The sequence below is a fragment of the Oscarella lobularis genome, chromosome 3 (assembly GCF_947507565.1).
Source record: "Oscarella lobularis chromosome 3, ooOscLobu1.1, whole genome shotgun sequence".
Taxonomy (NCBI): domain Eukaryota; kingdom Metazoa; phylum Porifera; class Homoscleromorpha; order Homosclerophorida; family Oscarellidae; genus Oscarella; species Oscarella lobularis.
The window spans coordinates 448,242-468,517 of NC_089177.1; the positions used below are offsets into that span (position 1 = coordinate 448,242).

At 45.3% G+C, this 20,276-nt stretch overlaps 7 protein-coding genes across 7 annotated transcripts; 5 read left to right on the top strand and 2 right to left on the bottom strand.

Annotated features, from left to right (window-relative positions):
* The first annotated feature begins 10 nt into the window (after positions 1-10).
* Positions 11-4,020, top strand: LOC136185071 (putative leucine-rich repeat-containing protein DDB_G0281931). Its single transcript, XM_065972123.1, has 2 exons — positions 11-130; positions 474-4,020. The coding sequence occupies exons 1-2, from the start codon at positions 31-33 to the stop codon at positions 3,851-3,853; spliced, it is 3,480 nt and encodes a 1,159-aa protein (XP_065828195.1). The 5' UTR covers positions 11-30; the 3' UTR covers positions 3,854-4,020.
* A 174-nt stretch (positions 4,021-4,194) lies between these two features.
* Positions 4,195-5,818, bottom strand: LOC136185103 (DENN domain-containing protein 10-like). Its single transcript, XM_065972169.1, has 9 exons — positions 5,766-5,818; positions 5,495-5,709; positions 5,406-5,438; positions 5,167-5,350; positions 4,995-5,106; positions 4,778-4,947; positions 4,681-4,719; positions 4,539-4,633; positions 4,195-4,488 (listed from the first exon to the last, which is right to left on the bottom strand). The coding sequence occupies exons 1-9, from the start codon at positions 5,800-5,802 to the stop codon at positions 4,315-4,317; spliced, it is 1,059 nt and encodes a 352-aa protein (XP_065828241.1). The 5' UTR covers positions 5,803-5,818; the 3' UTR covers positions 4,195-4,314.
* LOC136185109 (centrin-3-like) lies at positions 5,814-6,624 on the top strand. The gene is made up of 4 exons (XM_065972177.1): positions 5,814-6,008; positions 6,072-6,186; positions 6,248-6,439; positions 6,492-6,624. The coding sequence occupies exons 1-4, from the start codon at positions 5,862-5,864 to the stop codon at positions 6,539-6,541; spliced, it is 504 nt and encodes a 167-aa protein (XP_065828249.1). The 5' UTR covers positions 5,814-5,861; the 3' UTR covers positions 6,542-6,624.
* Positions 6,625-6,677: 53 nt separating this feature from the next.
* LOC136185098 (arrestin domain-containing protein 2-like) lies at positions 6,678-7,999 on the top strand. Its single transcript, XM_065972165.1, has one exon. The coding sequence runs from the start codon at positions 6,699-6,701 to the stop codon at positions 7,902-7,904; it is 1,206 nt and encodes a 401-aa protein (XP_065828237.1). The 5' UTR covers positions 6,678-6,698; the 3' UTR covers positions 7,905-7,999.
* LOC136185088 (cell division cycle protein 23 homolog) lies at positions 7,934-10,514 on the bottom strand. Its single transcript, XM_065972150.1, has 15 exons — positions 10,410-10,514; positions 10,137-10,350; positions 10,045-10,087; positions 9,843-9,936; positions 9,657-9,789; positions 9,419-9,602; positions 9,276-9,373; positions 9,142-9,223; positions 8,914-9,078; positions 8,750-8,858; positions 8,621-8,696; positions 8,509-8,570; positions 8,371-8,449; positions 8,197-8,319; positions 7,934-8,141 (listed from the first exon to the last, which is right to left on the bottom strand). Exons 1-15 carry the CDS (start codon positions 10,490-10,492, stop codon positions 8,025-8,027), a joined length of 1,662 nt encoding a protein of 553 aa, XP_065828222.1. The 5' UTR covers positions 10,493-10,514; the 3' UTR covers positions 7,934-8,024.
* Positions 10,515-10,534: 20 nt separating this feature from the next.
* On the top strand, positions 10,535-15,932 carry LOC136185073 (nuclear pore complex protein Nup107-like). The gene is made up of 40 exons (XM_065972125.1): positions 10,535-10,644; positions 10,697-10,734; positions 10,972-11,132; positions 11,187-11,251; positions 11,305-11,389; positions 11,444-11,496; positions 11,557-11,619; positions 11,682-11,829; positions 11,887-11,978; positions 12,034-12,113; positions 12,160-12,234; positions 12,291-12,330; positions 12,380-12,451; positions 12,508-12,602; positions 12,658-12,727; positions 12,781-12,831; positions 12,889-12,951; positions 13,005-13,089; positions 13,143-13,237; positions 13,292-13,351; positions 13,414-13,491; positions 13,555-13,622; positions 13,671-13,713; positions 13,770-13,839; positions 13,890-13,957; positions 14,015-14,059; positions 14,109-14,150; positions 14,204-14,233; positions 14,285-14,351; positions 14,399-14,452; positions 14,514-14,632; positions 14,690-14,881; positions 14,933-15,004; positions 15,057-15,110; positions 15,161-15,238; positions 15,289-15,333; positions 15,381-15,455; positions 15,505-15,612; positions 15,668-15,718; positions 15,769-15,932. Exons 1-40 carry the CDS (start codon positions 10,567-10,569, stop codon positions 15,865-15,867), a joined length of 3,027 nt encoding a protein of 1,008 aa, XP_065828197.1. The 5' UTR covers positions 10,535-10,566; the 3' UTR covers positions 15,868-15,932.
* Positions 15,933-16,533: 601 nt separating this feature from the next.
* LOC136185075 (bromodomain-containing protein 8-like) lies at positions 16,534-20,245 on the top strand. The gene is made up of 16 exons (XM_065972126.1): positions 16,534-16,572; positions 16,627-16,741; positions 16,800-16,869; positions 16,921-16,970; positions 17,025-17,056; positions 17,111-17,204; positions 17,257-17,337; positions 17,398-18,872; positions 18,925-19,019; positions 19,072-19,325; positions 19,384-19,449; positions 19,497-19,608; positions 19,664-19,749; positions 19,804-19,852; positions 19,900-19,977; positions 20,042-20,245. The coding sequence occupies exons 1-16, from the start codon at positions 16,566-16,568 to the stop codon at positions 20,153-20,155; spliced, it is 2,778 nt and encodes a 925-aa protein (XP_065828198.1). The 5' UTR covers positions 16,534-16,565; the 3' UTR covers positions 20,156-20,245.
* Positions 20,246-20,276: the final 31 nt, after the last annotated feature.

Consider the following 20,276-nt stretch of genomic DNA (forward strand, 5'->3'; position numbering starts at 1 on the left):
GCAATCAACAACGTTTCACTTGGTGGTCAGATGGCGCTGCGATTTTTTGTCATTTCAGCTTTGCTCCTTTGGTTGGCCTTGACTAGATCTTTCGCCGACTGGAAGCTAGAAGAAATGGACGAAGTAGCAGGTAGTAGCTCCAGTGCACCGCGTCGCGGCTTACTATAAGTGACTAGATACGGCAGTGCAATCAATTTCCTGACGTTGGAGCTCCCTTAGTCGCACTGCCAACCACCTGCTAAGCTCTTTTAGAAGTAGTTTCGATTTCCGAATTTGGCTGCGGATCTGTTACAGTTTTACAGTTTTACAGTTTTACTTTCGATTTCCTGTAGACTATCCTAATCTAAAAGTCCTCTCATCTCGCGACAATTCGTGAACTTTGCTAGCTTCGCGCAGCCGTCCCAGCGGTTATTTTTGCCGCGACGGTGCATGACATAACATTTAGTTGCGAAGTAATTCAATTTTGGTTTTAGACTACACTCTCTCAGAAACGCTGTCAGGGAAAGCAAGGGAATCGTTTTTGCTGCAATCAGGTGCAACGCCTATAGAACAACTTGAAAGAAACGAACTGCCGCGCAACCTTGAATCTGGCGATTCCTGCTACAAAAGCGTTTCTTACCTTACCAGCGAGCAGATCAGAGAAAGAAAAATTCTGTTGGAGTTTTTTCAAGCGTTGAATGGTACTAAGTGGTTGGCCAACAAACACTGGGACGAAGATGATAAGCCCCATTGTGACTGCTGGACCGGAATTTCTTGCTACAAAGCAGGAAACTATACTGGACTCGTACAAACGATTGATCTCAAAGAAAACAATCTTACTGGTCAATGTCCGAAATCGCTTTTGGATCTCACTGTTCTGGAGGAACTTCGTTTATCAAAAAACAGTATACGTATGAATCTTTCTAAATTTCTTGGAGACAGTACAACTAAATGGTCACTTCTGCAAAGGTTTGATATGGCAACTTGTGAACTCTTTGGTCATATACCTTGGCACATTTTTGCAAGCTGGCCTTCTCTTCGCAAAATACAGCTAGGCGACAATACGAATCTAACAGGCAGCATCGGTGAAAACATCGGGGAAATAACGAACCTGGGAGTATTGAGTTTAGGTCATTCTGGAATTCGCGGCAGCCTTCCGCAGAGTTTTGAAAAACTCGTCAACCTTTGGTTTTTGGACTTGCAGTTTCTACAGTTGGTCGGAGACTTTTCCCAACTCCTACATTTTACTAAACTTCAATATTTTCACGCAGTTCAAAATAACTTAACGGGAAACATACCGACAGACTTTAGTAGCAGATATCGTTCTTTGGTGGAGTTTTCAATTCCGGAAAACAGTCTGAGTGGGACTCTTCCAAATTTTGATCAGCCTCTTGTAAACCTGACTGTTTTGAATTTGAGACACAATCATTTTTCAGGACCCGTTCTTCCTCTGGTACTAAATTCAAGTACGCTTCGATACGTGGACTTGTCACATAATCAATTTACGTCAATTTTGCCCGGCTTTAATATGAGTTCAATAGGCCTTTTTATTGCTGAAAACAATCTCCTGAATTTAACTGTCAATGACCTAGATGAACTGTTCGTATGCTTTGTGCGAAAGTGCCCTCAAAGATTGTCAATTAAGGTTTTAGATTTTAGCTCAACTGGCCTTCGTGGAGACTTTTTGCCTACACTTTGGATGATGACAAATATTTTTTCGATTGATCTGTCTAACAACAGCATAAGTGGAGTATGCAAAAGCCCTTACCTTATGATGCTGTACTTGCAAGTATTAGACCTGTCTGACAATGATCTAGAAGGTGAAATACCTTCTAGAATGAGTATGTTTCAGTCCGTCTTAATAATGAACTTTACTGGAAACGAAAATATGCGATCCTCTGCGTCTTCAACGCCCTGGTTTGTTAAGCCTGATTATCAACACATGAGTAAGGAAAGCGAAACAGACAATTTTACGTGTCCTGCACTTGTAATGAAACACACTAAAGGATGGCTAAAAGTTGACAGCAAGTACTACAACCGAAGCGTTTGCCATTGTCTTCCGGGATTTTATGGGTTTAATGGTTTCTGCAAACGTTGTCCGGCAAACGGTTCGCATTGCCCAGGAAAACAAATTAACAGTAAACTACAAATGTTTTCTAACTATTATCCTTCTCCTAGTCCTGACGACTTTTCCAATCTCATCTTATGCAGTTCTATTTATCAAGACACCTTTCGTTGCAACCCGTCTAACAACTGTACTTGCTGGCTATCTGGCGATGGCGTATCTAGGTGTGATAAGTCTTGCATTTGTCAAAATAATGCAACGGGACGAGTGTGCTCTCTGTGCAACGATGGCTGCTACGATGACGGAAACAAATGTAGGCAGTGCTCCTCTGAGCCTACCTGGTCAAAAGTTGTCTACGTGGTTGTTGGACTACTTGTTGCTTTGGCTCCACTACTGTGGATAATAAACATGATCATTAAATACAAATATCCCCAATGGAAGCATCAGAAGCTCGCTTCCTGGATAATAGTGTTTGCTACTGTTGGAGGTCTTAGCGTTTTTGTCTTTGCTTTACTCTTTGTTCGCGTCATTCCAACTTACGTGGCAGAAATTTATTTCCTCTTTATTCTTATTGCGACAATTGATTTCGCCAGAGATGTCAAAGTACTAGTCGTCATTTTCGTGTTCTATCTTCAAGTTTTGGATGCCATGCACGTTACACTTGTGGAAGTGCAATGTCCTGATTGCTCTTTCGTGAACTCTTTCAAGGATCTCCATTTCTATCAGTTTTACACAAAGCTGGGCAGCATTTTCAATTTTCGATTTAGTGGGCTAGCTTGTTTAGTCCCAATAATGTTTGAGCCAATACCCCATCTCCTCTTATTAGCCGCTCTTCCTTTGGTGTTTGGATTGTTCTTGCTGATTGTTCACCTAATAGACTACGGGTTCTTTCTATGTCTGAGAAAACCAACGGAAGACTCTGCGGACAGTGAGCGTACCAACAAAAAGCTAAGAGCGATAAACAGTGTAAAAAGACATTTTGTGTCTGTTCTGAACTTGTTCTTTTTTCCGACCAGCAAAAGTACCCTCAAAGTATTTGCCGGCTGTTATACCAGCGAGGATAATTCGTATATGAAGGCCTTTCCTTGGATTCCTTGTTCTTCGTCTCAGTATCATTGGCTCGAAATGCAAGCCTCTATAACATTTGTGTTCTATGGAATTATTACGTTAATCGTGTTTCTCGTTTCTTTACGTCTCCACGCCAACAAATGCAATTGTCAAAAGAAGGACTTTTCGTGGCGTCATACCGCTCGTATCGTTTGTGGTCAAAATGCCACAGATAACGGAGACGAAGAGAAGGAAAACGATAATAACGATTCAGTTATGTGCCACTACTGCATTCCTTATAAGTCTCCATACAACCGTTTTATGGCCTTGCTGGTGATGCTTCGACGACTTTTAACTGCTGCCATACTAGCACTGTTTACTTGGGACAACCGCGACCTTCAGTCCCTTGCATTCAATGGACTATTGCTGTTGTATCTTACTATCGTATGTTCAACGAGGCCATACAATGATGTGTGGGAAAACGTAATGGAAATAACGGCCAACACCATGGTTCTCGTGACTTTCAACTGCATGACTAATCGAGACTACGAAAACAAAGTTGCTTCGGATATCGTCACGATTACAAATTTTGTTTTTGGTATCATTCTAGTACTCTCTGCACTAACGAAAGCATTTCTTCTTTGGAAATACTACCGCGCTAAAACAGCTGCCAGACAAGGTCAAGGTCAAGGTCAAGGTCAACGTCGAGGCAGCAATGAACCGTTACTCGGAGATCAGTCAGCAAAAAAGAAAGAAACGTAGTCTCACACGAATATGTCTATGCTGACACCAAATAGAGGCGTTAGCGCAATTTGAGTTTCACTTGTCCGTGTGTCTGGGAAGTTAGTTTTCTAACCTCTGTCTGACTGGGCCCCAATTATCTTTGTCGTTACTCAACTAGCAAAACAGATTTGAAATATACGCGTCTTCAAACAAAAGCAGCGTTTCTGTGGCTCCGTGCCAGATTCTCCTATATACCACGTAGCCTAATTAAGCCTTACCAATCAACCTTAACTGCCGTTCCTAGACTTGCGGGTCACACTTACAGCTAAACGCAACGGGTGGCCCTTTCCTACTTATTACAAGGCTAACGAATGTAGAGCTAAGCTATAGACGATATTATAGTTAATCAACAGCCTACCAAAGCTAATACGGGAGGGGATATAACAAAATAGCCGAGAACGCGTACAAACCCATATCGATACCATTTCATCGCAGTAAACTTACAGCTGCACCAGTCCTTCAGCTGAAGCCAGATTGAATAGAAAGTTTTCCATGGCCGGCGTCAGCTTGCGTGCCTGCAAACTCTCCAGCGTTATGCCAGCCACACCGTCATCTCCGACTGTCGCCATTTTCTTTAGATTGCCTACAAGCTCTTTCGTTTTGAACGCTAATTCCTAGACAAGAATAATCCCCAAACCGCGCCCCCAATCTAATGCGAGTCTACTTTGATAAAGAGCTGTTCAGACAGCGAGTCGTCCGCGGCCTGTTGAACCATCTGCATGGCAATGTCTTTGTGAATCTTACCCATTCCAAAAGACTCTACGGTACATAGGAATACGACGTTAGAATCTATCATCGAAAACTACCTTTTGCATGGCTTGCAATAGAGATAGAATTTCCAGGAACTAAACCCAATACGTTACTTACTTCGTTCTTCTAACAAAACGATTCTCCTTTTCTTACCGTTAACAAAGACGTCGTAGAGCTCGGCGCGTGATTCCACTGCCGGATCGGTAAATCCGGCAACGTACGTCGACATCGATTTCAAATCATTCAACTCCGCTTCGTCAATATCGACGTGCGGATAGAGGACATTCCAATTCTGTCTCTGCCACACCAGCACCGGCAAAGCTCTAAAGATGAGGTGGGAGTAAAGACCAAGAGATTGCGTTCGGTTTACCTGGTAATTTTCAGTAGTTCAGGTAGTCTTGGATGATAAACGGCCACCCGTTTCTTTAGCAACAAAGCTGTATACACAAGTATCGTCTCCACCCCGAATTGATTGACAAAATCTATAGAAGAACAGAAAAAATGCCCATTTTAAATACAATCCTATATCGGCTTTTTATTACCTTTGATTGATGCTGCAATATAGGCTCGACGCACGTCATACGACTTCACTTGAAATTGCCCAGTACATTGTCCCGTAGTAAGAACTTTGAGATACGGTTCGAGGAGCTTAGCCGCGCTGCCTGATGACGCGTACGCCGACGCAAGAATAGACATCAACGTCTGATATTTCTCGGGATTGAAATCCTAAGGAGAAGGTTCCATGAGATAGAAGTCGCTGAGCTAGAGTCCAATAGGCAACCTTTGTTAGAAGAACAACAGAGAAATAGGTCACCTAGGAGATCAGTGGAGCTGAGACGCCCAAGGAAAATATGTTTTGAAATCGGATACTTTGGGGAGGACTTCTGATTCGTCGACTTTTGTCGTGTGAATGTAGTGCCACGTTTTGCTGAAATGGCCAAATGTGAAGGGTATTGCAGCGTCTTCGGCCCCTTCTGCAGAGTCTCCCGAGCTCAGAAGACATTTTCTCCTTAGCCTTTCCATCGTTTCGGAATCGATCGTCGGATAGGACCACGTCCACAAGACGTCCTTGTTCTCGTCTTTCTCTGCAGCAGCAAAAGTGCATAAACTAACATTCGAAACGACGAGAAAGGCGCCCTACCGATCAGTCCAGCGGCAATGAGATCCGTCCCTGCCATCGTGCGTGATGCTAGGGCGTGCGCTAGGCGAAGTAACGCCAACGAAAAACCGTTTCACGATGAGCGTTGGACTGTCATCGGCCGGCGATCGAACAAAACGACGTCGACGCCGAGAGCTGACCGAAGAACAGAAGCAGGAGATACGCGAAGCGTTCGAACTCTTCGACACGGACAAAGACGACGCGATTGACTATCACGAGCTCAAGGCATAGCTAAACACTAAACACTCTGCTTCTCAACGTGTCGCGTAACGATGGACTCTCAATCAGGTCGCCATGAAAGCTCTAGGCTTCGACGTAAAGAAACAAGACGTTCTCAAAGTCCTTCGCGATTACGATCGCGATGGAAATGGTAAAATAACGTACACGGATTTTTTTGAAGTCAGTAAGTAATTTTTAATTAAATAAATATTTAATTAAACAGTATTTAATTTTAATTTTTATAGTGAAAGATTGGATTATGGAACGCGATCCGCAGGAGGAGATTCAAAAGGCGTTCAATCTTTTTGACGACGACAATACGGGAAAGATCAGTTTACGAAATTTGAGACGCGTAGCTCGTGATCTGGGTGAAAACATTTCAGAGGAAGAACTTCGAGCGATGATAGATGAATTTGACAAAGACGGTGATGGAGAAAGTAAGTTCGAATACTCGTGTGAGGAGAATTTAAAAAGAAAATTATTTTTTAGTTAATAGGGATGAGTTCCTGTCCATAATGACTGGAGATGTAGACTATTAGATAATTTCGTCGTTTAGTCGTAAATGCTGCTCTGCGTATTTTATCGATGCTGTTATCGTTAATTAAATCAACTATGGGCTTTTTCGTGTGTGCACGCGTATCCGGGGTGTGGGTCCGCCCAAACACGTGACATCATCACTCGTTCACCACTCGCTTCATGGGAAAGGTGAAAGGCTTCGCGATTTTACTCTCGACCGACAAGCCCGTCTACTTTCCGGGCCAGACGATATGCGGCAGCGTCAGATTGGAACTTACGAAGCCGCTCAAAGCGACAAAAATCATACTCGTCGTGAACGGATTCGCTTCGGTTCGATGGAAAGCGAATCACGCTGAATACAAGGACTCGACGACCTACATCGATCACCAGATCGTCTTATGGACGCGAGACCGAGCGACCAATTTGACTTCGGGTGCGAACGAATTCGATTTCGCTTACCAATTGCCACGCAACATCCCGTCGTCTTTCGAATCCCATCAGCGTCATCACGCGCACGTGCGCTATCTTCTCACGGCGAAAGTCGTTCGACCGTGGAAATTCGACGTCAAGTCGAAGAAACCGTTCACTATCGTCGAACACGCCGACGTGAATCGGCCCGAGTATCTCGTGCCGCTCCAAAGCGAGAATTCGGTCGCCTTGCGTCGATGTCTCGGCTGCGCATCCGGGACGGTGACCCTGAGCGCCAGTCTCGATCGTCGCGCTTACTGCGCCGGCGAGCGCATCAACGGCTTTATCGCAATCGAAAACGCGAGCACTCGTCGTCTCAAAGGCGTAGTCGTGCGCATCGTCGCGTACAAGACGCTGCACGCGCGACGACGCGAGCAACGCACGTGCGAGACGATCTCGCGCGTTAAACTCGTCGATCACGTGGCGCCGCGTAAACGAGCGCGATGGGTGAGCCGGGACTTTGACATACCACCCGTCGTCCCGTCGATACGCACGTGCCGCCTCATTTCCTTGGACTATTACTTTGAAGTGCTCGTACTCGGAGCCAATCGACTCTCGCTTTCGTTTCCTATTCTCATTGGCACGGTGCCCTTGGAGGAAGGGAGGGAGGAGGGAGATAGGGGCGGGGGTATGGTGAGGCCATCGGCATCGTATGTCGATAATCGAACGGCGTCCACGCTACAACGAGGACTGCCCAGACCGTCCCTCTACTTGCCTCCAACTTCGACGTCGCCCAACGCTCCCGTGCCGTCTGAGCCGCCGTCCTATGCCGAGGCCGTGGGCGGGTTGGTTAACATAGCGGACGGCGACAGCGATCAGTTCACGAGAGGCGAGTTGGAGTATGCGCCGATGTATCCGTTTGTGATGACTCTCGTGCCGAGTGCGCCGCCGCCGCCGTACAGCGAGGAGGACTTCTAGCTTAGTGCGTAGTTAAGATACTTGCTCCTAGAGTTTCACTTTTTTTGGAGAGAATTTGTAAATGCGATTCTATCTCTATTTTCTTCCTCTTACTACTCTCGTTTGTCGCACGCGACGCGGTTATGTGAAGGAAATGTCGGCAGGCGAAAGTGGCATGTCTTCTGCTGACGTCTCTTTAGTCGCTCCGGCACTTAGTTGACTAATTTCTTGCAAGAAGCTCTTACCTTCTTGCATGGTCTAGAAGAAAAAAACACATGCAAGGGCTCCCCTAGTCAAAAAGTCCTGTACAAACCTCCGCAAGTTCGCAACACTTGAGAGCAAACGCTTCGGCTGCCGTCCAATTCTTCGTCACTCTCATATGATAAATTACCAGAAAGCGATAGCAATGGCTCACGTCATTCGCTGAAGCAACAGACTAAGAGATCACCGATTTAATTAGAACATACCAGCTTCTAATTATTGCTACCCCTGTCTCTTCCCAACGACGAGCGAGTCTCGTATAAACCTCGGCAGCATTGCTATCTTCGTCCAAAAACTCGTAGAGCCTAAAAGGAGTCGTGTCGTCAGGATGGCTCTCATAAAATTTTAATTAATTGACGTCTACTTTGCTAACTGCAGTGCCGCGACATCTTCAACGTCACCATCAGCCACAGCTCGCGAGTAGTACTGCACGAGAACGTGCCAAATTTATCTAGCAAGTATCTGTATTGGTAAACCTTCTCAGCGAGATGATATTTCTTCAGCCTTTCGTATGTTCCTCCTAGAGCAATGAGCATTCTGGAGTCCTGCGGCCTGTACTCAGGAAATGCAAATGCGGAAGATGCAATAGAACAATAAAAACCTACTGTAGAAAGTACGCCTTTTGGTAATAGTGCAAGGAATAAAGAGGCATTTTTAGAACTTCGTAGGTCTGACCCAAACCGTACCAGGCCTTGAATTCTCGCGGATCAAGATCTGACAGACTGTGTAAATCAATTGGGCTATATATTTTCTTCGATTTCCTACGCACCAACCGCCTTTCGATACGTCTCAACCGCCGCCGCTATGTTCTTTAGCTCCATGTACTCGTGTCCGAGGAGAGTCCAAGCGGTGGAGAAGCCAGAATCAAGCGATAGGGCTCGTTTGAAGTACTGCACGGCCTTTTCGTGGTCGCCTCTTAAACTGCAATAGTTTCCTGACAAAAAAAAACACAGCAGTACGAAAGGGAAGAAATAGAAAAGACCTTCTATCTCTGTACCGACTATACAGCATGTCTGTGGACGATACTTATCTACGATGACGACGTGATGAGCCAAATGGCTAAGATCTGATTTCATATCCTGTACTCCCCAACAATAAAAAATGCTACAAGAGGTCACAATAGATGCTTACTAGAACAAAGAGAACATTCGAATAAATGTCCATGTTGTCCAATCTATAAGGATCCTGGGAAGATATCTCTTTGAAAAGTTGACGCGACTCGTGAAATTCTACGAAAAAGTGAAATCTCAACGAATTGGCTGACGTTACGTTACTTCGCCTTCCGTAGTGCGCAATCGCCATTTGGCTCTTCAAGTGCAGCCAATCCTTGGAAACGTTTTCCGTCGCGACGAGCGTCTTATACACATCTAGGGCCTTCACAAAGGAGCGCAGATGAACGAGGGCGTACGCCTTGAATACATTCGCCATCCAATGAGAGGGCAAATCGAGATTGTCCAACTAACGACGAGCGAATCACGCAATGGGGGAAAAGCAATGACGTGCACGCCCTACGTCCTCCTGCGTCTCGCACGCGTCAGCTAGTTCTTGCCAGGCGGACCACAGATAGGGTGTCGAGTGCACCGATTTGAGAAAGATCGATGCCGATTCTCCTTTGATACCAAGCTCCTTTAGAATGATACCGTACCTACAAGATTTTGATTGTGTCCACTAGACGCTTTTGAAAACAAAGTGACGTACAGATAAAGACCATAGCCGTCGAGTTCGCCTTTTTCGTAGAAAGTGCCAAATTCGGCTTTTAGTGACTCCAACATGGAATCAGAATCAAGATTATCTAAAGTTGAGACTGCGCTAGATTCACGGCTTCTACTAGAATACTAAACCTTGGTAACAATTTTTAAAACCTCGTGCAAATTTTCGAGCCAAATTACTACTCTCTTACCTTTAGAATTGCACGCGCCCTCTACTATCCTCTTCTTATGTCCCTATGGTCCGCATAAGAAAAACTTTCTTTGTGCATGCACGCTTCCTTACCAAAAAAGCCGAATAGCCTCTCAAGAAGACGCACGGCAGAGACGTGCAGCCTTTCAGGTAAAAGGCAGCGCGATCGAATTCCTTGCAGTCGAAGCACGACTTCGACAGGCTGTACGAGTCGTATTCGTCCAAATCGTTCCAGTCGTCGAGCTGAGACTGTCGCCAGCCGTCCGGAGGCGCCGTGCGAGGGAGCGTGATCGCCAATTCGGACGCCCTGGGAAAAATCGACGAGCAACGGTTCTATTTTAGTCTTCGCATCGGTTTGTTACGCACCAGCGCGCACTTTTTACTAAGCCGCGATCGTTCATTTCTCTCGCTGCGCGAAGCAGGTCCCATTTTCGAACTGCGGTATTCATTGCCGCCCCGTTTTCGTTACGCCTACCAAGTTAGCGCGCGAGTGGCATCTTCGAGGACGAAGTTCTCGACGAACATGGCCGAATTTCTGCGCGAAAGCGATTTCGATGACGAGGAAAGTGCACTGGACCGCCTATTTGACCCCGATATCTCGGTAACCAGGTCGAATTCGTATGAAAACCCCTAAAAGAGCCTGAACTCTTTAGGAATTCGACGAATCAGGAGTAAAGAGTTCAAGACATAAGTAAATTTGCTAGCCTACTGTAGAAATTTTCATAAGAGAATGTACATGCACGCACCGACTGCATTCTCTCGCGAGTTTTTGAGTGTGAAGGATTGCAGGCAGGCAGGCAGACACTGTAGTACCTGTAGTTACAACTAAAAAAGTGTAAACAGACACAAGCAAAGGTCTGAAATGGGAGTAGAACGAAATATTTTCTGTCTAAATCTAACATCTGACGTTATCTCACTGTCTTGCAAGGCCTTTCGACATTTTTTCGCCAAGTCCTATGGTCGAAAAAGAGGCTCCTATTTCTAATTTTTCACGACGTCAAAGTGGCCTGACAGTCAGCCAAACGCCCGTTCCTCTGTCCAGAGACGTCAATCCGTACCTGTGGAGTGCTTTGAAACGTTCAACTCCAGGCAAGAAAGTCTTGCCATGAATCATACACATAGTCTATTTTCTCAAATGTGCAGGTCATTCCTTACACCCCACAAAGAAGACCTCTGCGAATTTGTTGAGTCCGGCAGAAGAAAGAGCTGTATGGTCACAGGACTTGGGACGGATCTGTTTATGATATGTTTTTGTGCGAAGCCCGCCGTGTCTCGTCATCATCGTCGAAGTAGAGGCAGCTCATTTTCAGCTGAAGTTCGAAGTGCGTTGAAGCCAATGTCTCCGGGTAAGAAGACCTCAAAACGCGGTCTTTTCTTGGGAATTATTTTTGCACGTGAAGTTCCGAAGCATTCAAAGCTTGAGCATCTATCTACAACAAAGAAACCCGCAGAAGTACGCACGGCAAATAGTGTGAGTGATGATGAGTGAGGTTTCCCTATCTGTTCTTTTCAGAAAGTGAGATTTTTGCTGGATGAAAGTATTTTGGACTCTTCTATGCCGAAACTTCAATTTCCGGTAGAAATCTCTCGGGGAAATAGGTCGATTCATATGTGACTTGCATTGGTACCAATGCGCAGGATCTAGAGACGGAAAGCAACGCTGACACGATGAGCGTTGCATCTGAAGTTCCCATGGAAGAGGAAACAGAAAGAAAAGGAGGAGAAAGAAAACAGCCAACAATTTCTTCTATGTCATTCAAAGCGGAACGACATCCTGCTCTTGCAGGTGTTTAATTAATACTTGTTAAAAAAGGGGGGAAAACGTACAGGGTTTGTTTATCAGTTGCGCAGGATTTATTTACGCAATTCCATACTCACTTTGATGCCTGTCAAGATCCGGACAGAATGTTTGATCTGGCCGATAGATACGAGCAGGTTTCCGTCCCAACAAACGTCAACTGATCTAAATAGTATTGAATCTGGCTCCCAGAGTTGCCTTGACGCTGAGAAGATTATCAACAAGAAGGCGACCATGAAGCAGTCTCGACGGTCATTTGTCGACCCGTCAAGGTACGGTAGAGTCATTATCATACGCAGCTCGGTCTTACATTTTTAGGTCTGCTTCGTTTGAACTCTCTCTTATTGTTCGAGAAGAGAAATACACGTGGCGCCTTGTGTCGAGCCTTTATAGGTCAGCAGACAATAGTAGCAGTAGTAGGATGAGCAAAATGATAAGAACAAAATTAGGGATAGGATTTCATCGTACGGCGAAGACGACGAAGACAAAGTTATTGTTCGGTATTTTTACTACCTGCAATTAATCGCGCACTTAATAGATCATTGGATATGATGAGAAGAGGATTGCTAGGTCCTTGTTTAAATCTGTACCCTTTCTCAGAGAACAACAGGCGGGTTTATAGGATTTACATCACATTGATGAAATAGGTGTCGTTCTTCATAACAGATTGTCATTGACTGGCTCGAGAAAAACGAAGAAGATAATTTGGAGACTTTGCTGGGACTCAATCAAGTGGGATTTTCAACGGAAAAAGTCCGCTGGTACGTCTAAATTACGGAGAGTCGTTCATCTCTAAAATACACTTTTCTTCTCAAGGGAACACACGTTGCACGAGTTAAAGAAAAAGAAGAGAGATCAAGTCTCTGATCGTCTAGTGACGGAAATGGTGCAACTGACTGGTTATCACGCTATGGTTTCTCTAACATGTGTTTCCCTTAGGATCCGGACGCACCAGCTAGACAGGGAAGGGATCTACATCCCGAAGACAATGTCAGACAGATAGATCTCTTTCCTCTAGTTCATCGGCTATCTCTTTGATTATTTCAGGAAGAAGAGGCAAGTCTTTTGAGAGATATGTTTCTTCTGGTCAGAGCTGGACAAGTCAACAAGGCATGATGCCACTGATGCGTACATGTTTATGTAAAAGGGGGACGCGCTTTTAGGCCCAGCAATTGTGCATAGATTGTGGCCAGCCGTGGCGTGCTGCTACACTGGAAGGTTGGCGATTGTGGCACGATCCAAACTACTGTATGGTATCGTAGAACTTTAGACAGGCGGTCCACTAACGCTTGATTGGATAGATATAGATATTTCGAACGAGGAGGACATTCAGCCCGTCGAAGGGAATCCTAATCGCGACATATGGAAAAGAACGTGTTGGCTGATGACTGACGAAGTGAAAACAGAGCTCTTTTAGAGCGTTTAACGATTTCGTTGTTTTTTTTGCTAGGTACGGTACGGAAACTATCAAAAGGCAATCTACGCAGCTCTAACGGGAAACCTCAAGCACGTAAATGAGATTTTTAAATAACTGAAACGTTGTTGTGAAAAGGTTTCTTCTATTACATGTAGCTGCTTCCTTTTCTTCACAGCTGGTCGGACGGCGTGTGGGGATACTATAAGGTCATGGTAGACGTTGCCGTTGAAAAAGTACTGAGGGGGGTCTCTTTTGACTGACTGGGGGCGAGGATTGATAAGACGCGATTTTTTTAGGAGCTGAGGAACCATCCTCGACCAAGACGACGTCACGTCGACTTGCCTGAATCCTACTGGAATCAAAAGTACGCTCACTTCACGTCATGTCTAAGAAATCATTTCTTTTGCTGCAGCTTTACACCTGAGGAAGTCTTCAGAAGAATTGAGCAGAATATGGTACAGTAGTAGAAAAAATAACCCGGAAATTGAAGAATACTTTTCTGTTTTGCTAGGATGATAGTCACGATATGGTCAACAAATTCCATGTCGTTCAGAAGCACATTATTCTTGATGACATACCAGGTTCTCCTTGATTTAATGTATTTTTATGCCCAGATTTTATGTTGTGTTAGGACTGCTTAGTGTATTTGAAGACTGGTTGACGCAGAATTCTGCGTCCGCGTACATGCTACGCTTTATGGTGAAACCGTTTCCTCGTTTGCTTTAATTAATTCGTGCCAAGCTCTATGTATTATAGACTCATTTGGTACTCTTTCTTCGGGTCATGCAAGCGGATTTTGGGGTGAGTAATAGCAAAGCCCGTGTACGGTGTGGCAAAACGTTTCCTGCAGGATGAGCTGATTGTGTCGGATATAATCAGGCACTATATCAAGGTACGATAAAGTACTACTTGCTCACTGCACCTTCTATATTGGATTACCTTCAGAGCTTGATCAGTGAAAAGCATTCGACTTTGGTGAATAAAGAGTGCTCGAGTGCCTAGATGTTATAGACTTCGTTTTCATAGGTGGCAACCTACACTACTCATTTGCGACCGGAATATCAGACTGAAGTTTACGCGGAACTTCTTCAAAGTCAGTCTAAAGTTGTCCTGATTTGCGCCGGTGATGACTTTCTGCAGGTATCATGGACAGCGAAGAAAAGCAGACCTGCTTGAAGTTAGCTGGCACCGCTGGTAACCTTATTGTGCACAGAACATCTATTACGCACTCTTGAGTGCTTTTTCTCGTCTACAGGACTTGACGTCTCTGAGATAACAAAAGCCGTTGTCGAAAACGTTCACCGCATGGCCGAGGATACCTTTACCATGGACGCGACATTTACTCCCGGCGTCGATGCATCGAACTTATCAGAGGTCTGTTGTAGACTAAACGCGATTTTTGATGTGTTTTTACGTCTGCTTTTTGCGTAGAATGACAAGAAGAAAATTGGAGCTATAGATTGGCTTGTCTTCGAACCACGGCAGCGAGCCGAAGCGTTGAAGCAAGCCAACTCGTTGATGCGCTACTTCTTGGCTGTTGGTAAATTGATGGCAGTCAGGGAAGTGCTGCTGAAGATTCCGCGCGATTCGATAGCTCTAATACACGACGATTGGAATAAGAGGGCGAGTAGCACCGTTCAAAAATTAGACGTCGTAGAAAACAGTTGTGTATAGGCTGGTGGACTTCCTTTGGAAAGCCAAACGGCAAATGCTATCAAAGAGTACTTGAGCATCAAAGCATACGCAGTAAAAAGAAATCCGAAGCTTTTTTTCTGAGCTGCACTGCTCTGTTTCTCAGGATGCCTATGACGCCTTTGATGAGTGGAACCATCACCTGTATCGGGAGAAACCCGTAAGTACCGTACTCGTTGGCCCAGTGAACCGAAAATATTTTTATGTCAGCTTAAGCCTGCTTTGGTGAACAAGATGGGCTCTTTTCACGAAGGAGTCGTTCTCGAGCAGCAAATGAAGAAATATGCTGTACGTAATACAGTGTTACAACTATCGTATAATAGATTGTGTGCATACAGGGAGATTATGAAGTCTGGAGTTCTGTTCAGGCCACTCTTACTAGAGTACGTATTCTTTCCTAGAGTCCAGATTTTGTATCTTTTTCACCTAGACTACCGCTGACAAGATTTACAACGTTCTCATGTTTGTCAACGGCGGTTGGCTCGTTGATGAAATTGAAGACGAGGTACAGTATGAGCGTGACGTGTAGCAGATCAATAGAATTGCTGGGGTAGTCAAATCCAATGCGGAGCCAACAAATGCGCGAGTTGAGAAAGCTGTGTCTTCCCGGCTTGACCGACTTGTTGCACAAAGTTCTGCACGAGAGCGAAATGTACCAAGAAGTGAGACTAAATACTATGTCTGTCACGCCCTTCAGGGATGTTTTTCTCTACTAAGGCCATGCAGATCGCTGACATTGTTGCGTCGCAGAAATATGAGCTTTTGGAGGTGAGTCTGCCGACTCAGTGGCTTTGCTAACGTAACGACATCCCGTGTAGGTATTCACAAAGGATGAGCAAGAAAAGCTGTTGCAGTTGATCCGAAAATCCGGTATTCAACTGCTTCTACAGAAGGCGCAAACTATAGACTCTAAATGAATCTCATAGTGTAGTTGAACTGATAATTAAGATCAGTTGGATGCTAATTAGAAAGGCTAACTGCACACTGTCTCTCTCTCCCTCTCTACAATTTCTAGAAGCCAAGTTCTGCTAGCAAACTTGATACTTGCTTCCAGTAGACTTTAGGTCCTTCAATGACAACAGATGACGTCGTTTCATTGATTTGCACTCTTGCCTTTTCAGGAAGTCTTTCCTGCACCAAGTCAGCCAACTTCTAAAAGATTACCAGTCACAACAACGAGTGTCAATCAATCGGCTACCCACCCCCAGATTTCCTTCGACTTTCCGAACGACGGTTATCTTTATGCTTCGTCCGTGTCGATACTCTGTATATACAGGCAAATTATTGAACTTTGAGCGGCGAACAAAGAAACCCAGATTAGCACCACTGCCGTCGCCTCCTACTCGCAAAGATCATCATGAGAAGCAAATTTCTTGCACTATAGATTTACCCTCTGGCGGCATTCGCTCTCTGACCGTTTCCACGCCATCGGATATCAATCGAATTCCTCGGATAGCAACTGGATGCCATTTTGCCCCAGCAGCCAACAATTTTACCAAAGCCATCGTCGTAAATTTACCGTGCAAACACGCTCTGTTCGCATGAAAAGTCAAAAAAAGGCAGAGAAAGCCGTATTTCGTCAAAACCTGGCGTGCGTTAGGTTCGACGTTCGAGAATGCAAAGTACCCTTTTCCTCTCGTTTCTAAGTATTGCAGTCAGACTAGCTGTTTTCTAAGAGTCTCTTTCATCGCTTCAAAGCGACCAAGCAGCGAAAGAGATGTCGACAGAGTGGAGCGTACGCGAACGGCTTATTCTCGCCTCGTCCGTTCTCAATAGCGGCGATCAGAACTGGTAGGAGTCGACCTCAGTACATTCTGCCAAGTCTTCTCACTCTGCGCGCTCTCAACAGGGTCTCAGTCAGCAGAGCCGTAAAACCTTTGCTGGAACAGACGCGTCCATCTGAAGACTTTTCGCAGAAGGTGCAGGAATTTCGTGCCTGCAGAATTAATACAGTACTCGCTTAATTCTAGAATTGCGCGATACAGTACTCGGAGATGCTAGAAAAAGTGGGCACATCGAAGTAGGATTTAAACTCGTAAACCGCGCACCATTTTTATTCGAATCCTCGCTGTAGGAGAAAGAGAAGCACTGATATGGGAATGGGAGGTTAGTTGATTGCTACATAATGTAGTGGTGATCAGAGTTTGATTTTCTTGGCAGGGGAGACTCCTGGAGAGCAGATAGTACGCAAATTGACGTATGAGCGCATAGACGAGCTAAAGAAGTCAATCAAAGCTCAACACGCATTATACAAGTGAGTTGACGACTTCTACGTATTGCCACTGGTAGCACGTCTTTGTTTATAGGAAACTCAAGCAGGAAGTCAAATTGATTGCAGAAGGTAAGATGGATGACTCATTGGAGCAGATGTGGCAAGAAATTCAGGCGTGAGTCGTTGAAACGTTGGACCCCTTCTAAAAAATAAATTACTTTTTGTGGACGAAAAGGGAGAAAGCTGCCGCTGCAGAAAAGGACGGTGAAACACAGCGGATCGAAACTGAGCCAACGGCGACAGAAAAGATTGTAGTAGGTGAAACGACGACATCAGATTCGAGTTCTAGTGAAAAGAAAAATGACGAAAGCGGTTCCGTGTTGACTGCCGAGAAAGAGTCGGGTGTGATTGAGAAAGATGCTCAGGAGAAAGTTGTGGTTATGGAAGTGGAAAGAAATGAAGATCCAAAGAAGGGTACTAGCGATGAAGAGACGGAAATGGTTGAAGTGGAGACGGTTGAGGAAGAGAAAAAAACTGAAGTCGAAGAGACTGGTGCAAGAGAGGAGAAACAAGATGACGAGACCCCAATGGAGGTCGATGAGAAAGTAGACGTTGAAAGCGTTAAAACTAAAGAGGATCTCGATGAAAAGAGCGCACCTGGTATTGATGATGTGGAAATGGGAGAGAAAGAGAAGGAGGAGGAACGTGAGGAGAAAAACGAGGCAGGCGTGGAAAGAGCAGAAGCGATTAATAAGGAAGACGAAGAACAAGAGACAGACAAAGATAATAAGCATGAACCGCAGCCACAATCAGAAGAAAAGGAAGAAGAAAAAGATGAGAAAGAAGACGTTGAGGTCAAAGACGTTGACATTGAGGCGAAGGCAACGACTGACAAAAGCGAGGACGAGCTAAAAAGCGAGAATGGTGACGACAACGAGACAAAATGCAATAAAGTAGACGACGAAGGCGATAACAATGACGATGATCGCCAAAAGGATGATATCGAGCCGGACGATGCGAGCAAAGCGGAAATAACGGAGTCCAAAGTCAAAGAGGCTGCACCAGCGGAAAGCGAAGAAAAACAGGAGGAAGAAAAAGTAGAAATGGACGAAGAAGATGGCAAAGAAGACAAAATTTCGAGTGTTGAGGACCAACGCAAATCTGAGGAACCAACGGTGTCTCCGCCAGCTCAAGAGAAGGAAGAGCCGCTCAAAGAAGAAAAGACGACAGAAAAAGATGACGAAGAGGAAGAGAAAAAAGAAGAGATGGAAGAGGAGGAGGACGAGAAGAAGGGTGCTAACGATGATAATAATATGGCAGACGAGAGTAGCGACATTCCGGCTGAGCCATCCTCGCCTGTCAAATCTGTTTCACCGACTTCCCATCGATCCTCCAAGGTGCGCTACCTTGTTCCCGTGATATCCCCAATAAAGAGCCCCGAAGCGACTAAAGCTGATGTCACCAAAACGACTTCAGAAGCGGTGCCGGTTAAAGAAGAGAAACGGGAGGAGGACAGCGCTGCGGCTGGAACCAAAGAGATCAAATCTTCCGGGGACGAAATCGTCTCTCCGGCGGCGCCACCGCCGACGGTCACTCCAGCTCGAGGAGGACGAGGAAAGGCGAGCAGGAGACGATCGTCTGAAAGAGAAGTCGGGTACGGAAGCGTTGAAAGAAAGGCGGTAGTAACTCGATCTGGAAGAAAAATCAAAGGCAGGGGGGAAGATGCTTAGTTTTGAAATATAGAGTTTAGTGTCTGTATTAGCGTCGGCAAAGGCTTCTGGTATGTATGGAACGACAGTGAGGTCTTATCGAAGTCGACGACGAAGTCAGCGGGAGTCAGAAGAGAAAGCCGAGGAGGTGCGTGAGGCGGTGGATGTGTTGGGCGCTAAAATTGTCCCTTTGAGTGCAGGTGGAAACCGCTACGACGTCGAAACGAGAAGATCCGGACGAGGAGGAGGACGAAGAGGACGAAGAGGAGGGCGATGACGAGCAAGGGAAAGACGGGGGCGAGGGCGAAGGAAACGCGGAGGACGAGGAAGTAGACGTCAAGGATTCTGACGTTGAAAGTCCTCTCGTCGAAGTGGAGAAGAGGGACGTTGCCGATGAGGCGTCGCCGCGGGTGACGTCGGCCGGCTCTAGCACCCCGTCGTCTCCTCCAATCGGGTAAAACGAAGGGTTGTGAGATTGATGTGTTTGTTTGTTTGTTACGATATCGATGTAGAGATTTTGATCAGAAAGCTTGGCGAAAGACGATTATGGTCGTTTGGAAGAAAATAGCTGAGCATCGGTAAATTTAAGATTTAATAGTTAAATAATTAAATGTGGCGAATTTAGGAACGCTAACCTATTTCTTCGTTCCGTGTCCGAAAAGGAAGCACCGGGCTATTATGACGTCGTTTGCCGGCCGATGGATTTAGCGACAATTAAGAATCGGGTGGATAAAGGAGTGAGTTTACTTGCTGTGCCGTGTCATCTGTCCGCAACCTTATGTCTTTGTACAGCTAATCAAGACAACAGAGGACTTCCAACGGGACGTTCTGCTCATGTTTCAGAACGCGTTGATGTACAACAGTAGTGATCATGACGTGTAAGAATACAGTTGCTAATAACGCTATAATATAAAGACATTTTTTATTCTTAGATATCAAATGACGCAAGAAATGCGTTCCGATTACGTTGAATTTATGGACGTACGTTTTAATTAATTTTGCGGTCAAATTTTGAGCTTTTTTTGTAGTCTCATCTGTCTTTGCAACTCAAGTGGACACAGCGAAGCGCAAAGGACGAGTTTGCCTCTGCCATATCTGTTCGCCAAGTGAGTGATTCTTATAGTATCTATCATCTTGCGCTTGCAAATGAGAGGTTTTGCCTTCTGGCAGGGAAGTGGCGGTGGTGAAGAAACTGAGCTTGGGAGTCGTCGAGGAAGTCGCCACGACGTAACAGCAGATCAACCTCCAGCAAAGAAGAGAAAAACGCGCGGTGACGACAGCTGAGTAGATATATACATATATATATCTTGGTTACGTATGCGCATGACGTCGATGCATGACGTCAATGTAACAGTGTGCGCGTGCGCATTAGCTGTTATCACACCGCGCTCTGGTTTAAATTCGA

Bases quoted from the DNA above. Each gene is read 5' to 3' on its own strand.
- LOC136185075 (XM_065972126.1), top strand. The intron at 18,873-18,924 runs GCAGGGGGGAAG...TGTCTGTATTAG, and splicing joins ATCTGGAAGAAAAATCAAAG to CGTCGGCAAAGGCTTCTGGT. The intron at 19,020-19,071 runs GTGCGTGAGGCG...CTTTGAGTGCAG, and splicing joins CAGAAGAGAAAGCCGAGGAG to GTGGAAACCGCTACGACGTC.
- LOC136185103 (XM_065972169.1), bottom strand. From the start codon at position 5,802: ATGGCAGGGACGGATCTCATTGCCGCTGGACTGATCG. The intron at 5,439-5,494 runs GTATCCGATTTC...CTGATCTCCTAG, and splicing joins AATCAGAAGTCCTCCCCAAA to GTGACCTATTTCTCTGTTGT. The intron at 4,948-4,994 runs GTAAACCGAACG...CCTCATCTTTAG, and splicing joins GAACTACTGAAAATTACCAG to AGCTTTGCCGGTGCTGGTGT.
- LOC136185109 (XM_065972177.1), top strand. From the start codon at position 5,862: ATGAGCGTTGGACTGTCATCGGCCGGCGATCGAACAAAACGACGTCGA. The intron at 6,009-6,071 runs GCATAGCTAAAC...ACTCTCAATCAG, and splicing joins TTGACTATCACGAGCTCAAG to GTCGCCATGAAAGCTCTAGG. The intron at 6,187-6,247 runs GTAAGTAATTTT...TAATTTTTATAG, and splicing joins CACGGATTTTTTTGAAGTCA to TGAAAGATTGGATTATGGAA.
- LOC136185073 (XM_065972125.1), top strand. From the start codon at position 10,567: ATGGCCGAATTTCTGCGCGAAAGCGATTTCGATGACGAGGAAAGTGCA. The intron at 12,952-13,004 runs GCATGATGCCAC...ACGCGCTTTTAG, and splicing joins GAGCTGGACAAGTCAACAAG to GCCCAGCAATTGTGCATAGA. The intron at 13,090-13,142 runs GTATGGTATCGT...TTGATTGGATAG, and splicing joins GTGGCACGATCCAAACTACT to ATATAGATATTTCGAACGAG.
- LOC136185088 (XM_065972150.1), bottom strand. From the start codon at position 10,492: ATGAATACCGCAGTTCGAAAATGGGACCTGCTTCGCGCAGCGAGAGAA. The intron at 9,937-10,044 runs GTAAGAGAGTAG...TCTCAACTTTAG, and splicing joins GGGCGCGTGCAATTCTAAAG to ATAATCTTGATTCTGATTCC. The intron at 8,142-8,196 runs GTTTGTACAGGA...TTTTTCTTCTAG, and splicing joins AGTGTTGCGAACTTGCGGAG to ACCATGCAAGAAGGTAAGAG.
- LOC136185098 (XM_065972165.1), top strand. From the start codon at position 6,699: ATGGGAAAGGTGAAAGGCTTCGCGATTTTACTCTCGACCGACAAGCCC.
- LOC136185071 (XM_065972123.1), top strand. From the start codon at position 31: ATGGCGCTGCGATTTTTTGTCATTTCAGCTTTGCTCCTTTGGTTGGCC. The intron at 131-473 runs GTAGTAGCTCCA...TTTTGGTTTTAG, and splicing joins AGAAATGGACGAAGTAGCAG to ACTACACTCTCTCAGAAACG.